The following is a 24423-nucleotide window of genomic DNA, read 5'->3' as shown; positions in this document are numbered from 1 at the left end:
TTAGAACCAAGAATCATCATGGCAATGAAAGTGGGCAGAGCATTTCTTCAAATGATACTGGCACAGCTTATACCTTCCTGTCTAGGCCCTCAGGAGGCCTGAGTTAGTTGAATTTCCTGGGTCTGTCTTACTGCATTTGGGTAGCTTTCCTAAGGAAAAGCAACTCAGTTAGAGGATACTGAGATAAATAGTACATTCTCATTAGAACTACAGCATAAAAAACAAAGCTCTGCTTTGTTGAGAAACTCAGTTCTCAGAAACCACATGGAAGAGGAATATTAATTCAACCTTTGGAGGCTGGTCTCAGATGCACAAAGGACAGAAGAAAAGTTAGTGGGACATGGTGGACTAACCCTTCTGCCTCTCTCCTACACTGAGCAGCTGAGAGTCCTTCTAAAAAGGGGATCCAATCAATCAAACTAACTGGTTCATCAGATTTTATACATCAATAAACTAACAGGCACATCTTCAGAGGGAATAGAACAGGTCAAGGCCAAGGAAAAAAAAATCATTGGACTGGACATGGAATACTTGGCCAGCACCAAAACCCAGAGTGTGCTCCCACAGTCCTCTTTGCACATGGCAAAATGTGTGTGCAGAGTGTCTATCCTTTTTTTTTTTTTTTTTTTTTTTAAAGCATGGGTTGCCCTGCCTTTATGTTAGAGAAAATAAATTTGGGGGAAAAAAAAAAAATCCCAGAGAACAAACCCTCTCAACTCAGCATGGGATATTTTGGGGTCTGTGATGGTCTGTAGCTCCCTAGGAGCCAGAGACACATTCTTGGAGTGGTCACTCAGAAAATGATCTTCAGCATACCCTGAGAGATCTTCATTTTCCTACTCACCAGAGGATGATAAAGGAAAGGCACAAGTACACCCCTTCAGAAACAAAAAGTGTATAAAAGAATAGTTTTAGAGTTGGACTGGCATATAGAACTATTTTGCTATTTAAAAACACATCCAGAAGGGTCAGGCATCTTAACTAATCTGTGCTGCCCTGATAAAATCCCACAGTTTGCCATTGCAGACACTAGTCAGGATCACTGTATTTTATGAAGACCCTGATGTTCTTTCAAGCTACTGTTCATTTAAATTTTATTAGAAGATTTGAAATTTCTAAGTGCATTTTCAAGAAAAAAAAAATCCTGCCAAGTTCTCATTCCCCATAGGAGCAAGCACCAAAAGCAGTATTTTGTTTTAAAATTGTTACCCTGGGCAAACACCGAAATCCAGGTGCAGGGAGTGTAATGCAACAGCTACTCAAAAAGAAAGGGCACAAAAATAAACTTTCTTGTGGGTTTCTGAGTGACTTTTGTTTCCTTACATTCAAACCTGTGGATGCTTGGATGGGTGGGAGGGAGATGTTGTTTCTTGGAAGCTAAATCACTGGTTGTTGTCGGTTGAAGAGCTCAGGTTTAATGGGATATCCCCTTGGGCACCCACAGAGGACAGGTAGGTAGCCATATTTTCAGATGGAACATAAAGTGATGAACTTTCAGGCAAGCTGATGAGGTCATTTCCAAAGATGGACTGACGATCAATGAGGAACTGCTGAGTGCTTTCGAGAATGACATCTTTCCCTAGGAATGCAAACAGACAACAGAAAATTCAGTTTCTGGAAGGCAAGTTACCAGACCACGTATACAGAACTGAAAAGTGGCAAATCCCTACTGCAACAGGAGATGAGACCTCACTCCAGGCAAAAAATGCTTGGAAACACTTGAGTCAAACTTTGACTTACTCAAAAGCTCATTAAAATCGATGGGAATCTCTGCAGGTTGCCAAGCTGGGTTCTGCCTGAATGCTGATACGCCTCACAAGAAGTGAAAGAGGGATGACCAAATGGTTGGAGACACTGAGAAGTGGATAAGAGCAGCTTCTCTCCTCCTTCACTCAAGAACTGTCTGTTTTTTCTCATCTTTGCAGAAGATGAGATCTGTCAATTGCCCCACTATTCCAGCAACACACCACTGCATGGACCAGAAAGGCTTTACAAACAGGGGATGCTCCTCTTGTGCAGTTCAGTTACCGTCTGCTGAAGAACTCTCTCCAGCATAGCCGGGCTTTTAACACCTCTGATGCTCATCAGGATGCTGAGCTTAAGGTGGAAACTAGGAGTCCCTGAACAACACACAATACATTAAAACTCCGTGTGGGGTCAGGTGGCTACAGCACCAAACTAAAGCTCTCAGAAGCTTCTCTTTCAGGTCCATCCCAGCTGAATACACATGAAAATAATAATATATCGCTATTCCAAGACCAGGAAAACACTTCTAGATTCATATCTAAGGTCAATGACACACTTTAACAGTCAGTGAGTGGGAGAAGATCAGCTGGACTTGAGGTCTGGTAAAAGGTCTGGAGAAACCGAGACGTAACCTTTGCCTCTGGCTGTGAGCAGCTACTGGGTCACCTCCTTTGCAGCAAGAGCCAGAGGAAACACAGGACCCATACAGCTCGTATCACCCCTACCCACTTAGATCACCACATCGCTCTCAGGTGGCGATGAACAGGCAGAGAAAACAGTGGAGACACTGACGGATGTGATGTGGACCCAAGCAGAAACAAATTTAAATGACATTTAAAGCTCAGTTTATCCCCCATACTTTTCCCATTGCTCAGTAACTAGCTCAGCAGTTGTTGTGGAAATATTGCTGGCTGATAATCATGAAAGTAAAATAACAAATGTGTTTTCTTCCCTCAAAGTAGCAAATGGTCAGTGCTGGATGCTGCATCTAGCTGCTGACATGTTTAACACCTTAATCACCCGAGTATGCAAGAGCTGCTGGTGCTCCTACCTGGGCAGGCGTTGGTAAATGGTGGGTTGAACACTTTGGAGGGCAGCTCAGTTGCATTCTTCTCCAGATCCACTGTGAGTCGCTGCATCTTGATGCAAAAATATAAACTACAATGTACAATTATACAAAGACAGGGGAGCTTGTTAGAACTAGGCCGTTTCTGAAAATCAGTGCTTCATCAATGCTGCACAACATCCACCAGTAATGCAAGCTATCCTCCTGCCCTGCCTCTCCTCCCAGCCTCACCTGCCCTTTGCTAAAACTGCCAAGAGTGTGCTCAAGGGCAGATATGCCTGAAGGAGAGGGCTAAGGGAGACGTAATCCCCTGTTAGCACTGACTAATACGGTGTGAGGCTTGTGTCAGGTGCGGAGGCCAGGCAAGCGGCACGGTGGCTGTCCCCACCCGGCTGCCATACAAAGCAAACCCATAGTCCTCTGCAGCCAACAACAAATATGAAAGGAATTCTCTTTCCATTTGCCTATGACTGGCTTTAAAGTGAAACTAGCCTTTTCTTGCACAGTGCTTCTAGGCATGGAGGTGCTGCAGGTATTACTTCCAGGCTTCTCTATGCTCATGACTTTCTGTAGGACAAGCAAGCCTAAAGGTAGGCTGCACCAGATGCTGGGAAATTCAGTGGACTTGAGGACTGAAGTATTGAACATTGCAGCCTCCCTCTTAGCCTTTTCTCTCAGGCAATCCTTTTAAATAGAGACCACCCATTGCTTCCAGGACTTGGTAATATTATCTCTCTCTTCAGAGACTCTCCTTCCTAACACTGAGGAAGTGTAATTAACTAGTAAATTAAAAATTATTAGATCAAAACGTAAAAAGGATACTGATATAATAAGAAGGCTTAGAGCTTTTGCACTTCATTAGAGTAGATTATACTTTGCTTGCATGTCTGTAGAGACAGCAGAAGCATCCAAGTCTTTACCTGACCTGGCTGGCAGTGAGAGCTCTGAAAATTCATCTTCCATCAAGCAGGAAAAAGAACCCAGACATGAAACACACATTTCCTTCACCATTTTATTAAATCATGATACACACTTCAGAAATGTCTGTGTCAATGTCAGTTCTAAACAAATACTGCCAAACAATTTCTCCTTGTTTCTTCTGTATGGGTATGCACGAACCTCTATTCTAATTGCATGTGGTTTTACTGTTCCTGAAAAGTACAGGGATGGCTGCACTTTGTAAAGGTGTATTTTATAAAGAACTTTAGCACAAAACCACTTTATGAATCTGTGGTATTAGTAGCATGTGACATGCAAGCCAAGAGAAAGTTTAGAGTAGCCATTTTCAATTAAAGACTCCAGGACACCAACACATCTCTAAACAAGCTCTGGCTGAGCAGAAAGGCAGGTGAAGAGTGTAAGATAACTCTCAGCCTATCCTCGGGAGATGTGTACTTGCTGTGCTTTACCACACTCTCCCCTCTGGCTATAAGATAACTAAGCATTCTTCAGTTATACACAAGCTCTGCTTCATAATTACATTATTATTATTATTATATCTCCGAAATACATGTCTCTTACCGGGGACAGACTGGCTTCCATTTCAGTCAAATTCCACTCACTTAAAGATAAATTGGGATTAAAGACCTGTTGGGAGAAAAATACAATTAGGGCTCTGAAAGGTGTAATGCTTCAGGATGCTCATAGCTTCAGCTGTCTGCCTTGGCTGTCTGCTGGAGCTGGAGCCTGCTGGCAGTGATGCCAGAAAGCAACTTCTGCCTGTGCCTCAGCTGCTCTGACATATTAACTAAAGCTACAGGTAGAGGCTCATGTGTGTTGATCTTAGCCCAGGCAGAACAGCGAAGGCTGAGTCGTGGGCCCTTGTGCTGCTCTGCAAGCTTTGCTGCTTGCCAGTGGAGGACAGCGCAGGCACCTGGTGCCACAGGCCTGTCGTAACCAGGACAGATGTTGGCGTCACTGCACATGCAAGTCAAAGCCCTTTTTTGCTGCTCTTGGTTCCTAGCACAACTCCAGATTCATATGGTTTTTTAAAAGCATTCCGAAACACAGAGGCAGAGGGCAGATTACTGCTGCATCAGTGCCTCGATGGCATTTTCTTGAGAAGTCTGAGCAATCTGGGAAAAGGAGCTGTTTGTCTGGGGCACGGTTTTATGATTCATTCTCACTCTTGTGACATTCAGTTGCACAGAGAGAGAAAAGTGTGTCAGTAACAGGAAAACACCTCCTAATGAGAAACAAGAGAAACCAACGGAGTCAGTGGCTGCTCTGGCAGGCCATTAGAAAAGCCTTCTGTAAAGTCAAAATCAAATCACAGACACTTGGGAACGGGCTTTAAGAGAATAAGATTGATTTTTGAAATAATTTTTCAGTCCTGTTTATCCATGCAAGCTTCCCATGTGCCTGTATATGAAGCACCTCCTCAAGGGCGGATATTTTTGACATATAGATTCTTTTCTTATGAATAGAGTTATTTGATTACTGGCAAAAACCTTTCATTTATAACTACACGTACAAGGAGAGAGAGAGCGGGAGAAATAAACCTTCATATTTCTGCATATATACTTCAGAAAAAAGCCACCATTAGTTTGTAAAGAAAAGTAACCTGAAAACTGCAGACAGATAAATATGTCAGCAGAGATCTCAACTTTGGCTACACTTCCCAGAGCATGAAGAAAAGGGGAGGGCAGCAGAGCTAAATGCAATCTAGGAGTATCTAAGATGCAGAAAATAAAGCCACCCAAAGCAAACACCAAACTTGCTAGAGTCATATTAAAGCTATCTTAAGTAAAATGTGTTAGGTCACATGATTATGTCTTTACCAAATGCACTGTGGTTTGTACTCCTAGAAGTTCAAATATTTTCAGAAGAAATGTGAAAAAACATCATTTAAAGTCTGAAATCCTGCCAGTTCTTATAAGCAGGTCAAAACAGAGCTGTGACTCTGCTGGCAGCATGTGACAGCTAAAGTGCCACACAGAGCAAGCAGCACAGGCTATGTGATTTACAGCCCAAAGGTACTGCCGTGAACTTCACAAGCATCTCCCGCAGCTGCCCGAGCAGAAGGCCTGACACTCACATCCAGGAGGCTAGCAGGCTCCAGGCCGTACTGCTGGCTCCTCAGCAGCAGCTGCAGCCCTTCCAAGCTCCAGTCGGTGCCCTCCAATGGGTCTGAAATATCTGTTCTGAGAAAAGACAAGGGGAAATATTGCCACGAATGACTTGAATAGATATAGAAAGCAGGACTGAGCAGCCTTCCAACATGAGGGTTATGCTTAAATCTCATTTTGGAAACCAAGAGCCTACTGTCAGCTCAGGTTTATGCCATCTAACTTGGTTTAAACCCAAAGGTACAACCCAGCAGAGCACACTGATGATTAAACAAGTGAGACTACTTCTCTCCTGGGTGACGCATGGTTGGGAGAATGGAGAGTCTGTGCACATCTCCTCAAGACTGGGAAAATTAAAGCTTTCCTTAGAATAAATCCTTCTAGAGAGGCACTTGGGATCCAGAAAAGGCTGCACTCCCATCCTCTACGGTCCAAGATGGCTGAATTACTGTTAACTACCTCAGGCATTCAGCCTGCAGGCTGCATCTACCCAAGACTTTCTGCTAAAGGAGCAACTGTGAGGCCCTGCTGTGTTTACTCTCCTCAAAAAGCTAGAAAAAAATATCTTAAAATCCAGAGTCTTTTAAATAGAATGATTTTTCCTCTAATAAAATGTTTTTAAGTAGCCAGTGGATTCAGGAGGAGGAATTTGGTGCTCTGTAAGGACCCAAAGGAAAATAGAAGCCTTTCTGATAACCCTATTGAATGTTTCAGGTTTTTTCCCCCCCGGTCCTCCTTACATTGCTGCTGTTGCCATCAAGAAAGAATTCTGCAGTTAACTTCCACATCATCCACCAAGCTGTAACCATGCTTTCCTCCTGCTGGTGAAGTCTGCTGTACTCTCACCCATGACATTGGGATTTCCATCTCAGACCACAGCAGAGCACAGCTCCGAAAGTGGCTCACCCAGACCGCTGTGGCTGAGCCCAGTGACACCGTGCTAATCCCCCTTGCAAGAGGACATCATTCTCTGGGCGACCACCACACGCAGGATACTTGCACACCCTGGTTTCAAAATAATGAAACCTCCATCCCTTTGTATCAGACCTCTGCACTCAGTGAACACAAACTCCCAACTCTCCATCCCCACAAGGTGTGATTTTATACCCTTTTATAAAGCCTTGCTTTGGACTACCTAGCATTTTACTGAGCCCTTTCAGGTCAAGGAGACAAGCACAGCGATGCAGCTAAGTTTCATGGGGTTTCACTCTTAGTCAGAGATGGGGAAGCCGAGATCTCTTGCAGTGTGAGCTCCCCAGTACCTCCCCAGAAGCATGTGGCCCATGTGATGGTGCCAAAGTGACTAGCTATCCCCTGAAGACACATCGAGCACTGACTCAGGAAAGTCACCTTGGAAAGGTGATAGAAGGAGATGCAAAGGGACAACAGACTAAAGAGAAAAGTCTATTTGACTTCACAGCACAGGAGAGGAAAAGAAAGGAGACAAATTATTTCCTTCTCAAGCCAAGTCTGGGCCTGCTAAATTCTGTGATGCCTTATCAAATGCTCTACTTAGTGCAGAGGTTATAACGATGATTCACTGACATCTTCAACACAAGTGACACCTTATTCACTGCACAGAAACACCAGTGACAAATATTTCCTTATGACTTTATGTAACTGAAGACTCAACGAAACAAATGACAGAGGGCACACAAGCTAGTGGAAGTGTAGTGTGGTCCAGTGGCCTGCAAGTCTGTGGGCATGGATGCTAGTGTGGGCTCCAGCTTTCACTTGGACCTTGGGAAAATCCCTCTCACTGCAAAAAGCCTCTTCCTGCTCCCATGGCTCTGATGCACATGCTCTGACAGCTTTTCCTCTGTTGGGTGCTTCAAGCCCCCCCTTACCCCTGTGAACTATCCCCTGGGCTTCAAGGGTCCTCTAAGCAGGTGCCACAGGTACAGAATGGAGCTCACCAGGCTGCATTAGGCGACTTAAAGTCAGCCTCCCTCTCCCCCTGCTCACGGGAAGAGAGGGCCATGAAACACACAGGGCCACAGCTCTCCCTCGCTCCCCTCACCTGTCCAGCAATGCCCTTCTGCCTCTTCTCTCGGATGGCTGTGAGGTCCCTGGTGGGGCTGCACCACAGCTCCCTTTGCCTTCCAGAACAGACTGAACCATGGCGACCGGGAGCACAGGGGGCTCAGAGCAAGTCCGGCAGCCTGGCAGGGGGACCTCAGGCTCAGTGGTGGCTTTCACTCCAGGGCTGACGGGCTCTTCCTTGATCAGCATGAGGCACTTCTCTCTGTATCAGAGACAAGACTTAGCACCACACACACACCTGCTCCACAAAGGCCTGATGGGAAGGGCAACAGCACAAGGCCTTGCTTCCACTTCACTCCAAACTGCCCCACAGGGTCTCTCCATTCCCCTAGATAGGCAAAAGAAACCAGCAACCTTGTTTTCTTTTCAGCAAGCTCCAGAAACATGACCAGCTAGAATATCTTCAGTCACTTCATCAGTCATACCTATAATGAATTTGTCGCATTTGATTGTTTTGCAAATATGGAAAATACACTTCCATGTGTTGATCATTCCACAGGTGAGCGTTAGGCTTGAGACAGGCTAAAGGGTCACTAGGCTAGAGGCATTCCCCTGAAAAAGAAGTCTCCAGCCTAGAGATAGGAGTGGGATCAGTAAGACCCTCACATGCAGGAGTTAGGATTGGACCAGCAAGCACTCTAGAAATCCCAGTGACACAGGTGAGGATCTTGTGGCCCTACAGGATCTGGAACAGAAGCTGTCAAGATCTGACAGTCCCAGACAGATGTTTTACTTGTTTGGGAGCAGAGGAAGAGATGGTGGTGGTCCCTTTTCCAGTGGAAGAGACACTCCATGTTATTCCTAGACGGACATACGATATTGAAGTTTTGAATATTTTTTATGTAAAAACCTACTCTGTACTGCTTATAGGAGATTTTACAGCTCCCTGCGAACCTGCACAACTGGAGCCAAAATGACAAAGACATGTAGATCAACAGGTGCAGGGCATGGAAAGCCATACTGAAAAAATAGTATCTCACAACACTTACATACTTTGCTGCAAGACAGCTCATGAGCACTTCGCATATGGGGTGGTATGTGACACTACAAAGCCTTCCTCAGCATTCCTTTCAGATCCTCTTCTCATCTCATGAATCCTAAACTCCCATCAGAAGCTCATGTTGATTCAGGAAGTATCACACTCCTGAACACATCAGGGCCATGGCTGCTCAGATTCTCGTCATGCAGACACAGCATAGATCAGAGGCCACCAGATGGCACTCAGTAATTAGTAGAAATAACTTGAAGGTTATATTAAAATTTTTCTGCTTTAGAAATGGCTCCTAAGTTGTGGGGTTTTTTTAGAATCTGGAGGTCTTTACATGCTTCTAGCTAATTTTACAGCTATGGTTTCAATTATGAGGCAGATTTACAGGCAATTTCTAGAGTATAACTGCCTTGACTCTCTGCCTGAGAAACTGTTTCCATGATTCATCTGTCTACTTACTTTCCACTGACATAGTTGTAGCTCTTCTGCTACTAGCCCTAAATACACTGCATGTCTGTGGCAGGAAGAGATAAGGATTAAAATACCTCTGCATTCAGTTCTTAAGTTACTGAGACCTTTTCACAGAAAAATTGTCAAACATCGGAAGTTGTTGTGATGCAGCCTTTCTGTTCTCATTAGCAGAAAGATGTACACTTTGATTCTGTTTTTTCTTTGTCAAAGCCAAAAGGAAATGTCTTTTCTCTCTCAACAAACCCAAGAAGCTTTAGTATCTTATTTGATAAATTCTGTGACAGGCCTGTCTTTAGAACAAAATAAAAAGAAACATGGAATATTTCTCAAAGAGGTGAGGGAAAATTCTCAGCATGAAGCTCATGACTTTGTTTTGAAAGTTATGCTGTTATTATCCTTCCCTAATTCTAAAAATCTGACCCACACTGCAAACTGGAAAAAATATTCCAGCCCACCACCATCTCTATAGAGATTTGCAAATCAGACAGAAACTTTGGCAGAATTACAGCCAGGAAGAACTCTTCTGAAGTTATTAATTTCCATACCCGACTCTCCCTGTTTTTCATCACAAACACGTTTACCTGTCATTTTCAGGAGGAGATTGCATATTTATTATGTTGGATGATGATGCTTCAGTAACATCAGATATGATGGGTCCTCCAGCAATTGCAGGGCTGTTTAAGCAAGAGGCAGGTTCTGTTGATGGCTAAGAGGAAAGCAAAAATCATATGGATTTATCCTTCTGAAGCCCAGAACAAGTTCAAGGCCCTATATGAGATAGTGTTTACTCACTGTGCCCTCAAGTCCTCCTTGTATGGAAACCAGAAAAGCTTTTATCTACTATGCAACATTATAATTTCCTCTGGTCTTTCCTCCAACCACACAGAGGTGCAGGTGTAAAATAAGTACTGTGACTGAAGTGTCAGCTACCGAGAGGTTTTACCATGTCTGACATTTTGCCTAGACTGCTTAGCTTCCTCTGTAGGGAAAGACCCAACACAGCCCAACAGGGGCGTATGGGTCACTCATGCCAGCTCAAGTATTTTAACTGCTTGACATAAGTGTCATGTGGCTGGTGTCTGCTTTGGTGGGTTAGGGTGGTGGTGATCCCTCAGCGACTGCAAAAATCTGACTCTGGTCAGAGAGATCATAGGACCCACTTCTAGAATATAGTTCTTCCTCTCTGCCCTTAAGGTGAGCCAAGCTGGGGTAAAACTGAGGAGAGTTTGGTGTGTGGGATCTGCCTTTCCCTCCCACAACCTGTGGCTTCCCACATGAACATGGCAGCACAAGCGCATGCAAGCATGCACCCCTCCCTGAAACAGGGGAGCTGAAGAAATAATAAATATCACTCAGCTTTACAAACCTCTTTTCTTCACTGCCAAACTCTTGACAAACTACTTACTCTGTAATCTGTATTATTGCAGCAAGCATTCTTCCACCCTGGCCAAAGAAATGCCACAAAGCTCATAGGATGGCGTAAACCTACCGACTGTATGAAATAGGGGTCATGGAGGGGGTCTGTAGACAAATGTCGGCTGAACTTGGACACTTGCGGAGCTGAGATCCCGTTGTCAAGCATCAGTGGTCTGTGAAGAGAAACAGATTTGCTTTCCCAGCACATACTGACTGATTCCTGGTTGCTCACATGAGAAACATCTCCCAGACAGGGGTTGTTTTCCCCTGGGTACTCTGCTTTTCCTCAGCTGTGAGGTACTTTCTTGTCCAGTGCTATGGACAAGGAAGGGAAAAAATAATTTTGGAGGAGGTCACCATTAAAAAATGGCATTAGCCATATAGAGAAGGGATGATCTAGGTTCTCTACATCTTATTTGAAAGGTGCAAGTAAAATAACAGATTCAATTCATATTTTGAACAAATTCAATTCATACTTTCTTCTAATTGCTAGTGATTTCAAACTCTAGGCCAGATCCTCAGCTTGTTTAAGTGGAGGCAGCTACACTAGTGCAATACTGGGAATCTGGCCTTGTTACCATTCCCTCGTGCTCAGGGCCTCTGGCAAAACTACATCTCTGTACATCACTGCATAAAAGGAACCTATGCCATCCACTGAGGAATAAAATAGGAGACACAAAACAGAGCAGAGCCTAAACTTATTGCATACAGGCTTTTTAAAAATGACTGACAGCCTTTTACAGATAATAGAATCATAGAATGGTTGGGGTTGGAAGGGACCTTAAAGATCACCTAGTTACAACACCCTGCCATGGGCAGGGACACGTTCCACTAGCCCGGGTTGCTCAAAGCCCCGTCTAGCCTGGCCTTGAACACTGCCAGGGATGCAACATCCACCACTTCTTTGGGCAACTTGTGCCAGTGTCTCACCACCCTCACAGTAAAGAATTTCTTCCTTATATCTAACCTAAATCTACCCTCTTTCAGTTTAGACCTGACAAGAGGGTCTGTGAGCTGAGTCCTGTAGCAGGAGTGCTTTATGTTTAGTAAATGATTGAAACCAAGAGAAAATGAGGAGCCTCAAAATGACACTGCCTTCCCATCACAAAACTTCCTGGGTGGCAGTCCTTGGGTTTGTGATACAGTCCCAGAGAATCTGGGAATGGTATGTTTTGCTACACACCCACTATTGTTAGTGCTGTGATGATTGTATAAAACTGCCTAGCAAATCCCTCTTCTCCTACTGTCCTGCAGTCAGGAAAAGCATCTTCAATGTTCATTTAGAAGACAGAGGTCACCAGGAAAAGCCAACAGTTTATTCCACAGTAATGTCTAACAGGCTTGACAGAAGATAACTCCTAGCACCCTTCATCCTACAGACACTGGAGCTGGATATGTTGGGAGAAATTATGGGTTTCCTCAGTGACACAGAGCAGCTGGTATCCTCCCCTTGAGCCCTCTTCTTTGCTACCATTCTCCTTGCAGTGTTTATCCCTTCCAACAAGCTCAGTAGAGGGGGTAGACAGAAGTAAGTGTACCACTTGCTTGTATGGATTTTGGGATCCTTCATACAAACCTGTGTTTCCCTTACAATCCTCACAAGAGTCAGTCAAGAACAAGGACACAGACTTAAAAGAAAATCAACTCCCTTGAGCAGCCATTCTTGGGAAGCCTGGCTCCTTTCTCTGAGGCATGGAGAAGTTTATGAGTTGCCAAGGTCACAAGGTAATAAAGGTGGGAACTGGAGGCAGGTCCCTGCCCTCAGCCTGAGCCACAAAGGCAAACTCCTCTCAATAGCTCCTCTTCCCTCTTTAGGTCACAAGCACCACAGGGCAAAAAATGCACAGCTGCTCTCCTGGAAGGCACTAAGCTTCCTCATTCAAGCTCCTCTAACCACTTGCCTTGAAGAGATTATTTATGACTTTAAAGATACCCCTTAGCTAAAATCTTTCTCCACCTTCCTCTCCGTAAGGCCCGTAGGTCACATACCACCAAACCCATGCTGGAGACACACCTCATTCAGTGACTGTGGGTCAAACTAAAGGTGTCTGTGGGCCGGCTGGGCCCAGCCCTGCTCCTATTGATGACAAGTGGCAAAACTGGAACCTGTAGGACCAGCAGTGGGGTCCTGCCCTTTACCCTCCCACTAGTTAGGGTTCCCATCTCCCATCATGCTCTGTGTTCCCTAAATAAAGGTCACAAGCTGACACGGTGCTTCTCTAAAGACCACTGAATGGGGCATGTCAGCAGGTCTGACTCGGCAGTTCAGCCCATTCATTTCCCATCACCATGGTGCCCTGGTCCGGTGACCGCCTGCCTCGGCGAGCTGAGCTTGTGCTTTTAGTGAGGGGGCAGCATTATGCACCCGTGAGCGTGTGCGCACCACACAAGGGTACTTACAGCTTCCTCTTTATCCCAGTGCTGCTAGGGCTTGATTGGAGCTGGCCAAACAGAAACTGAATCAGCTGTCAGGAGAGATCAAAATCCGGTGTTTATCAGCAGAGTGATTCAGCACTCCCTGCTCTCGCAGCCATTCTTATCTCACACATTTCTCCCTCCTGACACCACCCCAAAGCTGGGAGCAGCTATGAAATACAGGAGCCAAATTGCATGAGACATTGGAGCCCGAAACAGGACTAAGCTTTCCAAGAACTCAAATGACCTGCCTGACTTTCAAGCAACACAGCCAGGTGCCTGCTTTGTGCAAAGGCTGCTAGATGCATGTGCTCAGCACTTTCTCTCTCCACTTCTGTGCATGCAGAGCTCCAGCTAGCCCTATTAGATTTGGGAATCTGCCTGCAAAGTACACATGCAAACACTCCTAGGCCTGGAGTTAGACTTGGCCTCCATAAAAGTCTTTAGAGAACTTTATAAGAGGCTTTATAAAAGTCTGGCAAAGACTTTGCAAGTGAAAGAGGCAACCCCCTACGGGACACCCTGGATGGAAGTTTGAGCGTTTAGTTGAGTTTTTCAGCCCTGTGAAATTCAGTGTTGATATAACAGGACACTAAAAAGGATGCAGAATGGCTTTGGAGAGGAATCACTTAGCAACATATTCCCAGGTCAGCTTGAGCCTAATGCTCTGCTTTGGCCTCCAAACAAAGAGAGCATTATTATTATTACACACCACATCTGTCTCTTACTCATTGCTCAACATAACAAAATAGAGTTGCACAAACACCTCTACAACGAGTGGTGTGGCTGGTCCAGCCTCAGAGCCGGAGGAAGGTTTGATAGCCTCATGCATTTCTATCCAGTCCTATGACTCTGTGATGCCACATGAGGGTCAGAATGTGGCTCTCAGGGGGACTGGGAAATGTGACGTGCTTGGTCACGTCAGCACCGTCTGGGAGTCACTGCAGAGGCCTTTTCTAGTACTTGTCATGCCAGATTTTAAGGGAGATGGCTCCACAGTGCTCCTTCTGTCTAAAAGGTACAGTAATTCCTCAACTATACTGGTAATCCCAGAAGATGTAACAGTTGCTGGAGGTCCACAGTGGGGGAATGGCTAACCAATCCTGCTGCCTGCAGCTTTAGTGGGGGAAGGAAGGGGAGGCTCCTGTCTTGTACAGAGGAAAGAGGAAAGATTTGGGAAGCCCAAAGGCATCGGTTCATCCAGAACACAGGCAATACAGAACATTTAGTGAGAGCTGTGCTCTCTTGCTCAGGAATTTGACAGAAAAGTAGTTTCTTACATCACAGCAAGGACTGACAGGGAAATGAAAATCTTTTGCTCAAGGGCATAATCTATGCTCTGTTAATGACTACTTTCCACAGGACATGTAAGAGCATCACACAGTTTGAAAGAGAGGGAAAATAAATATACTGTGATATCAGAGTATGGACAAGATTATGGGACAAGAAAAGAAAGATCAGAGGAGGACATAGACCATGCAATACAATTGAGTTTGGAGTTTATATGATCACTACCTTGTTGATGACTTTCTGTTGCTGTGAGTGGTTCTGCCGGAGAGAAACAACTTCCCTCCAAAGAACTTCGTTTTGCCTGAAAGTGAAACAGAAACTTCCTGTGAGCACAGAAACATTGCAACAGCCCATGGTGCTGCCATGGTCCACAGTAGACCAAACTGTGCACAGTCTGCCTCACTCTGGGGCTCTCGCAGTGCTTGGCTCTTCTCAGGTGTCCCAAACAGGGTCACACAATTGTTTTCCTTGTTTTTCCTTGACCTCAGAAGAACTACAGACAAAGCATAGAGGAAAAACAAAGAAATAGAAGCCAACATTTATAGGGGAGGGTAACAAGAAGACATGTGTGTTTAGTTTTCATGGAACATTTCGGACAAACTCAGAATTTCAGCAAGGCCTGATCTGTGACTGAATAATTTGGATCACCAAGACTGTTTCTCCTGTGAGAGTCAAGAAAGCCCAACCTCTCCCCAGATGCCCCCAGTGCCCCCAAAGACCAAGAGATCCTATGTATTCTGCCTGCTGAAACCTCATGCACATGGTGGCACAAAGGCATGTTTGACTGGAGCAGCTAAAGGGATGCTTCTGCATCTGACAGCCTTGAACTAGGACTGTAATGATATTATTAGTGGGAGTCACTGATTTCATCTAGCACAGACCTGTGTCCAGCTTGCAACTGCACTGAGCATATTCATTTTGTGTCTGCAAATGCACAGAGGAGTTCACAGTCTTCCTTGAACAGTCAGCCCCAGAAAGTGGAATGGGGAGAGGCAGAGTTTATTTACTTTGCTGCCTTCAAATCTGGATGCCAGCCAAGTCCATGCTGCAAAAGGTTTAACAAATTAATTTATCTCAAGAGTATATGGATGTACCAAAACTGACAGGCCAGAAAAATCTATCATACAGGTGAAATTTATAAATCTTTTTGCTTTCTAGTCTTTCAGGTGTGGATTGATCCTAGAACTAGGAAGGTAAGTTCCAGGGCTCGCAAGAGCACAGTAGCTGCCCTAGTGTAGCTGTTTGTACAGCAGTGAACTTTCTGTATTGGCACTGACAGGATTTTCGGCAAAGAAGCTTTCCTTAGTCTCACAGTTTGTACTGGAGTTATGTCCTAATGGCTCTGCACCAGTGTAAATTTCTTAACATGGTTTCAGCCTGGGATTTCTGGTCTGTCTCAGTTTATAAAGATTGTATTACGGTCATTTTTGCCTTTTGCCAGATGGGAGAAGAAAGCAAGCAAATCAAAAGGGAGAATAAACTAAAACCGAGGTCAAATCATTGACACCAAATTCCTTAAAAATTAAATAACATACAAGCCTAGAAACTCTTTCATTGCCACTGCACCTGGATTTCATGGTGTGATTTCATGCATGTGCTAAGTGTGGGAGTCATTAAAAATTGAGGTAGGATAAAAATATTTATCTGTTGCACATGAGGTGCTGGGCTGGAATGAAGTTTCACAGTACACAATGTTCTCTCAAGGCCCAGGATGGCAGTCTCACCTGGTGATGTATGAACATTAGCTGTCATTGCAAAAGAAGGGCTTGGGGTCTTTTTGATTATTGAAGTACTTCTTAAACAAAGTTCTCTGTAAGGATTAAAATTCTGGAGGCAAATAAAAACCTCTCCAAGTACATGATTTATAAAGCCATACTCATTTACTAAATTCCTAGTGACCATGTCTGACTCAAAATCCCCGTCTCAGGCAGCTGGAAGTCAGGCAGTCACATTCAAGAAGAATTGCATTTGCTTTTTTTGCTCTTTTACAACAATTTTGGCCATGTCAGAAGACACAGTCTTCAGAGAGATGGATCCATGGACTAAACACTACAGCAGTTCTTGTGTTCTTATATATATGTTAGGCCAGCCATATATTTTGGAGGTGGAGGATGACAGAGATTTTTTTTTTAAATGTTTTAATAGCTGGAGCTGAAACAGACACCACCACATTTCTGCCAAGGACTCTTCTACACATGAGAAAGAGTAACATCTTAACCATCATTTCTATCTGGAGGAAATACAGTTATCTGAGTTAAGTCCCCAGGTTATACACATATTTCCTAGACACCCTCCACCGTGCTTTCCTCATCTGTAAAGGGAAAACATACATGAAGATAACATAATGTCTACCTTCCACAGAAGACAGAGAGGCTGAGCATTAATTCATATTTCGTAGATCATCAGGTCTGCATAGAAGTCCTACATGTTATTGTCTCAAAAGATCTAGTCCCTATGATTATTCCCTGGCTCAGCACATGTTCCGTGGGAGGGAGGTGTGTAGGGCTCCCCATTTCCAACATTCCCCAAGATCAACAACTCTAGTGAAGCAAATGCCCATGGGAAGCAGCCTGAGTAGGATTCAACTCACTGCTTCATGTCCTGCACTTGACACTCCATGTTCTCCTGCTGACTTCTCAGTATCTGTACCTCGTATAGCAACCTGCTGAGGTCCTCCTGGCGCATCTTGGTCTCCTCACTTTTTACTACTGACACCTGAGGAGGAAAGATCAAAGGTGGATTTTACCAATGCAAGAAGGGCCGTGGACAGAGTCATTGCTGTGGCTTGGGTGCAGGACTTTCACCAGCCAACCTCTGATGTGCTGAAATACTATGACAGGCGACATGCACAAAAGCCTGCACTATCCTTAGGGTATTATTGCAAGGGGAAAATGGATAAAATAGAGCAAAGAGCAGGACAAATCCTTTTGTACAGATGGTCTGTTGGCAGCAGAATGTTCCTCACCAGTGTGGGCACTTATTTCAAATCAGCTTGGGGGGGGGAAGGTATTTTGAGGACCAGGGAGAAGCTGAACTAGGTTGTTTAATTAAATCTTTCTACTTTATCTACAGAGAGACACAATCCAGTCTCATGTTTTACAGGGATGAGCCTGAGGTAATGCTTCACTTGAATTTCCAGAAGGTTTTTGCTGAAGTCCCTTTTCTGAAGTGGCTACACTCATTTAGTAAGAGAACAGCCCCTTTTGGGCATCAATACAGGTTAAAAGGCAGCAAACAGAGGGAAGGAGTAGGTTATCTCTTCTATAATAATGGGAGATGACTCTTGGGAAACCCTGCAGGAGTTATGCTGTATTTATCCAGGAAAGCGGGTAATGATTCAAAAGCAGAGTAGTGCGAGGCAAGCCTGGCCATGCAGCACTACACAAAGGTCTCGTGATACTGAGCAGCAGAGCAAAAAACCACAGACAAAACTCTGATGGAAGCCAAGACCTGCACACTGAGGACCCCTACCCCAACCATGCATGTATATGGAGAGGACAGAAACCAGACCACCGGGTGATCTTGGAGTTATGCTGAGCTGTCTATAGCACAGAGGCCTGTGGTCTGAAAACAAACACGCCTTCTGGGAGTTATTAAGAGGAATGCAGCTGTGGGAGAAACCCTCACAATGACCATGCAGTGGTCAATCCCCCCCAAAAAAGGGACATTGGAGGGTTAGAAAGGCAGAGAGCCATGGCAGCAGGCACAGAGGCATTTCCTGCCTAAGATGCCTGAGGGACAGGACCCAAGTATTCACTACTTCTCTCCTAGCAGAAACCTAGAGGAAACAGATTAATGAAGAGACAACAGGCTTAAAGCAAACCAAGGGAGCTACATCTCCACACAGTTAAGTTGTGGGGCATATTGTTGAGGGATGTGCCACGCAGCCTCTCCACAGCGGTGGTGTGGAACCTTCTGGAACAGAGGTCTGCTGCCCCTTGGCCTTCCCACCCAAGGGGCTCACTGGGGGGCCCATCGGGGCCAGGCTGGTGTGTGTGTCCCCGCCCGGTGCCCCTCACCTTCCTCTTGATGTGCTCCAGAAGGTGCTCGTGGCCCTGCAGGAAGCAGAGGTGCTGGAACTCGGTGTCGTCCCGCTCAGGCTTGACAAGACCCCCCTGCTCGATGTTCACCACCTTCCTGAAGCCATCTGCATGGAGAGGGCATGGGTCAAGGGCCGACAGACCCAGGCCCTCCTCCTCACCTCCCACCCTGTCACTTCTGAGGATGTTTCTGTTCACTCCCCCACTTTTTCAGCTGCTCTGGTGCTCAAGACACAGCTGTTCCCCCTCCCCACAGCTGGGTATGCTTTTGGCCTGTATCTACAAGAAATCCAGTGCAAGGGAGAGCCCCATGCATCCCACTAGACATCCTGTGACTCTGGGGACACGCTGGCGGTGGCCTACACTGTGAAAGCCTCGCCAGCAATCCCTTGGGCATGTCAGTCTGTCTGCCAGGAGTCAAAATGCCCGTCCTTATAAAATCTGTTGGATTTGCAAGCCAAAGGGATTCAGAGGAAGGTTTTTCAAAGGCACAGACCAGCATCGGATGCCACTTTTGGAAAGAAGGGTCCCATGCATCTTTGGAAATCTACTTTGGGTACTTCTCTGAAGTCCTAGAAAGGTTTCTAAACTGTATCTAAACACCACTGTAAAAATTACAATAGTTAAATAGCAAAGTTAAAACTTTACTGATTAACTTTGTGAATTAGTCATTGAAAACCTTCCAAAAACTACCAGAAAAGATCCATATTTAATATAGTTGTGGTCTAGATGTGGCTGAAAACTACACTTAAACCTCCGTTAAGGGATGAAAATGTTCGATCAGCAAGGCAAGGTTTGCAGGGAGAAGTACTCTCCATAATTAGTTCAGTAATACAGCTGGGAAAATGAGTAAGATCTGGGCATGCTATGCTCAAAGGAAGCAGTTTCTGCAGGAGGTGTCACAGTATCAGGCTGCTGGGAAAAGCCCCATATTAAATTAAATGGAAAAGAAATAATAATAAGTCATCAAATTGATGCAAGAGAAGCAGAAAACCTGGTAGCTGAAATTTCTTAGCTCACATCATTTAATCTACAGAAATTTCATGCTGGAATCTAAGGTCAATACAAGGAAATCGCTCCCCCGGCATCTCAGAGGCAAGACCTCTGGCAAAATCAGTATTGCCACAATAATGCGCATATGTGAGAGCTCAACTCTTCTACCCACAGTTCTCCTCCATGCCTCCTGTCCCACTCCCAATTTCTGTGGCTCCCCCCGTGTCTGTAGGACCTACACAGCCGGGGTCTGGAGGTTGAACTTACACATGTTCAGCTGCCGGACGAAACTGGCCATGTTGTTGTGTTTGAAATACTTAGGCAGCACCTCTTTGGCAAAGCGTCCCTGGTCAAACACATGGAAACTGGTGCCATTCTGCAAAGGAGACAAGGACAAAGGCGAAGTCAGAGGAGTTTCCCCGACCATGAGAGGTGTCCAGGAGGAGGCGATTCCCTTGAGTCCTACAGCAGGGGAAGTCATGCTCTCTGAATTGTCACCCTGAAGCTGAGAAGAGTGACAACAGCCTTGAATAATGAATGTGCTCCTTTCAGTTCTGGTACAGTCAGTTCTCTACGACTGCAGCTTTGACCTTTTTCTACTGAGCTTTGCCACTACTTAGTTCAGAGCCTTGGATGCAGATACAAATAGCATATCTTTCTGGACCTCACAGAAAGACTCCGGTGTCTGAAGATGGTCCTGGAAAGTGGAAATTGCCATTATAACCCCTCAACCTGCTTGTACAGGTCTAACTCTGACCCATCTGCTCCAGAGCACAGCAGTCCTGGAGGCAGTACTGCCTAGAGATGTGGTATAAGAAACACAGCAAGGCAAGAAAGCAAATAATCTCTGGAGACACCACAATGATCCAGAAGCTCTACACACCTTCTCCTGACTATTTTTGGAAGTACACAGCCACAAGGGCAACCGCAAAATGTTAACAGTCATGCTTTACAGCCCAAACTAGCAACAGGCATGTTAACCAGATAAAATATCCGTTTCTGAGGTTGAACTGCCAAGATCCGTGACTGCAAAACAAAGCAAACTGGCTGGGATTACTGGCAGAGACAGGCACACTGCAGCTGTGTGTTTCCCCTGCCTGGTCTTCTATCTGCTGACAGTGAAGCTGGTACAGAAAGGGCCCATGAGACACAATGCACTTGAAGCTGCCTTGAAAAGTTTTGCAAACAGCAGTTCACGTGACCTTTTTGAGGGACAGAAAAATTGGCAATTAATTTTCATCTGTAACCAATGCTTAGAAACAACATTTTCTAGAGCTCCGACTCAACAGATCAGCATCTCCAGGATATGGTGAAGTGGGGACCACCTTAAATCCTCTCTCAGCTCTGGATGGGGCGGCAGCACTGGGAATTTGGAGGAATGAAGAATCATGATTTCAGACACGGAGTCTGGGGCACACGTGGCATTTTTGTAATCTTGCAGAGAATGGTATCTTCCAGGGGCTCACATTGGCTTTGCCTGTGGAGACAAATTGCTGCAAAGAGCTGCCTGGGGAACCACCCAACTGTGCAGCCTAAGTTCTCCACGGCTTTATGGGGGGACAGGCAAGCTGCAGAGACCTATGCCAGTGCAAAGACACCAGTAGATATTAGGAACTTACCAACTCAGGTGCAGCTGAGTTTCAAGGCACAACTAGCTAAAGACACCAGGCTCTGCATGATGTTGGCAGGGAGGGGCCTGAGACCAGCACAGCCACAGTCATCCTCCTGCTGTGTTCAGTGTTATTACCAGCAGTCAAGTGGTGTGTCAGCTGGGGGGGTTATTGCACAGCAGAGCGGTTTTTGACAGAGGACAGTGTTTCCTAAGAGTGAGCACTCAGGCTCTGTGTGCAGGAGGAGCGTACCAGCAGCGTGTGGGTCCCACCATGCACCCATCACAGGGTCCCTAGCTGTATGGCTGCTCTCAGGGCTGCCTGGAAGTTTCTAAAACAGGGAGCATAAACAGGACCACGAGAAAGTTCAGCAACTAAAAAGATGCTGGTATGTGCCTGTAGCCTGCCCGTGGCCACCGCCAAACAGCCAGCTGGCAAACCCTGCTGCCCTACTTAGTGCCACTACATTTCCATCACCAAACAGTGCCAGTTCCCTCTGTGCTCTGGCTCGTTTGTCAGCTCTAGCAAATAACCCTGCACACCCACAAAGATATGGCTCTGGGTCAGCTGTACTTTCTTGCTCCTTGTTCACTGCTGGAAACACTGAGCATGACTGCTTGCCTTGACAGTGCCCTTTGACCATCACCAGGGTCTTTCCTACCATTCCTTATGCCATGCAGCAGAAACAAAGGCTGGCCAAGTGCTTAAGAGATTCATTAATGATCTCTGTGCTGTAATTATTCTCACAGACTGAGCTTGCAGACATGATAGCAGGGACAAGGGTTTCCCAACACAACACAAAAGGCAGTTCTGGGGAGAGAGTGGCTTTATCCCACCTCCCTTGTGCTTCTGCCCACTCACTCTCTCTGGGACACACCAGTGTGTCCCAGGCTGGGCACACTGATATAAAATGAGAAACACGAGGAGTTTATGTACATGAACATCTCCTTATGGCCTCTCTTGAGAGGTCATTCCTTTGAATTCAGGAGTGTGTTCTCAGAAGCTGAAGCACACAAAAGGCTTCCTCCAGACACAAGACACTTTGGAGTTTCTGCATGTTCATGGATGAACTGTGCATGTGCCAGCGTGTTCCTACACGGCAGCTGTGCCTTGCTTGTCTTACATCAAGAGAGCACAAGCTGGGAGACACGTCTCTGCCCAAGGCAAAGTTCACTCTGCAGCACATCAGTCCTAGCAGATGTTTATCTTAACTGTTTTTGACAGACCCATGATGACAGACACCCTGTGCCCTGCCCAGACAAGCTACTCCAGTAATTTGCTAGGAGTCCTTCTTCCAAACTGCATTTTCCATTTCAGAAATTTATTAATTACTTCTTGTCCAATCTATCATGGACACAGACAGCAGACTTTTCCACACAACAGCCTTTGGTGTATATAGAAACCATTACCAAGTTTCCTCTCCATCTCTCCTTCATGCTAAGAAACAGTTCATAGGTCCTTATAGGTCCTATTTTCTAAGAGTTCTGATTACACCCAGAAATCTTAGGCATGCACACAATTTCTCAGGTCCAACAACACTGATGAATACAGGATAAAAAACATGTGAAACACAGGAACATGCGACATGGAAAACGTAGACATCTAAAAGCCTTAACAAAACCTCTCAAGAATGTAGCTGTAGCCTACGTTACGTTGCAGGAAAGCAGAGTGTGGTGGTGGGCAGTCAAAAGTAACAGTAAGTGTAACAGAGAGGGGGATATTTACACATGTCAGAAAATCCTCCCTAGTTTGAAAGTCCTTATTTAAAACACATGATACTAAAACATGGTGGTTCTCAGAGCTATGGCCATGTAATATCAACATGAGAAAGCAATCATTGCCTTGGATAGGATTTGAGCTGCATTGATATCTCAAGTTTTGAATGAAAACTCTACTGGACACATGTGGCAGAAGAGCTATTTTAGACTTTTTTTCCCTTTAAATCTGCTTTTGTTATAGATTCCTGATTTTGAGAACAAGTTTATGCACACAACTTATCAGATAATTCCCTGCTGAAGATAAATCACATTGTTTGCAGCGTCTTAAGTCAGGTCAAAAGCACAAAGTGGTATCAAAATGCTTGTATGAGGGGGACAAATAATTTTAATTCTCTGATTGCACTTAGTATATTAATGCCTCAGTGACATATAAAGAAACCAAAGCAAAGCAATCTATCCCTATGAAGCTGTACAGAAAATACATACACGCATCACCATGATCATCACACAGACTCTTTGAAAACTTGAGTAAAGCTCTTCCAAAATGTGAGTGCTTTAGGGTGCCAGGCTGAGATTTATTTAAACTATATGTTTTAATGTGAGGTCTGAATGCTGTTTCGCTGCTGCCTTCTCCCAAGGCGTTTGTGAAAGGCTGCTAAGAAACACATGTGAAATAATACAAACAGCAGTGGAATTTTTAAGGGCTTTGCACCTTTTCTAGAAAATTTTAGGGAACTGCAGATTGAAGCAAAGTGAAAAACCTCTTTCCTCTTAAAGAGTCTAGATTTTTAGAAAATTCAAGATTAGACACCCTTTTAAGATGCTTCAAGTGAAATGTGTAAAAATTGTTATTAAAACACTCCCAAGCCAGTTGTCCCTTTGAAATAGAAAAGCCACAATACTGCAGACAAATAATATCAAGTATATCCAACGGGCCCCCTAAGGAGGTATCAGTCCTTTCCCTCTCCCAGTTAATTATTATTGGCCAGCACCTGTAAAGCCGAGGGAAGTTGCTGTGGGATGCAGTAGTGAGGGCTCACACCTGGGTTTTTCCTGGTGTTGCAGGCACTCAGTGACACCCGATATTTGCTGTACTTACAGTACTCCAGCAGATGAGATGGTTTGTTTCAGGATCCTCCACCAGTGTCCAGAGCTTGGTTAGGAAAGCTGGCACATTGCTGGAGTACCCATCCATCACCAGAGAGCTGGGTGAATCCTGCATAGTTTTTCAGTGCCCCAGCTACACTAACCCCATCGCTCTCAGCGTGCCTGCCTCCCTGCACGCGCGTGCATCCGTCAGAGAATGAACCACCGAATTTTATCCCAGGCCAGTGGAAAGTAGGCTCCCAGGGAGTCACATCAGCAGTGCTGCTCGCACTCTTAAAAACTCAGCACAATGCAATGGCATCACCAGCCCCAGAGAACAATACACAGAATGAAAATGCACTGCAGCCGATCTCACAGAGCCGTGAATAAATACGCAGCGTCATGCAAAGGGAACACGTGCTGCGCACCTTATGCTGGGAGGTTAGCAAGTCACTGGGGTGAGCCTACCTGCC

General features: G+C 45.2%; 1 protein-coding gene across 1 annotated transcript; it reads right to left on the bottom strand.

The window, feature by feature from the left end:
- Positions 1–1304: 1304 nt before the first annotated feature.
- HSF4 (heat shock transcription factor 4) lies at positions 1305–24086 on the bottom strand. Its single transcript, XM_074913483.1, has 13 exons — positions 23964–24086; positions 19804–19912; positions 18523–18650; positions 17094–17218; positions 14729–14804; positions 13199–13263; positions 10872–10971; positions 9964–10088; positions 7901–8125; positions 5850–5955; positions 4334–4399; positions 2798–2885; positions 1305–1579 (listed from the first exon to the last, which is right to left on the bottom strand). Exons 1-13 carry the CDS (start codon positions 24084–24086, stop codon positions 1383–1385), a joined length of 1533 nt encoding a protein of 510 aa, XP_074769584.1. The 3' UTR covers positions 1305–1382.
- Between the last annotated feature and the right edge of the window lie 337 nt (positions 24087–24423).

This window comes from Athene noctua, chromosome 9, assembly GCF_965140245.1.
Source record: "Athene noctua chromosome 9, bAthNoc1.hap1.1, whole genome shotgun sequence".
NCBI classification, from domain to species: Eukaryota; Metazoa; Chordata; class Aves; order Strigiformes; family Strigidae; genus Athene; species Athene noctua.
This window is presented reverse-complemented; position numbering and strand designations above follow the sequence as displayed.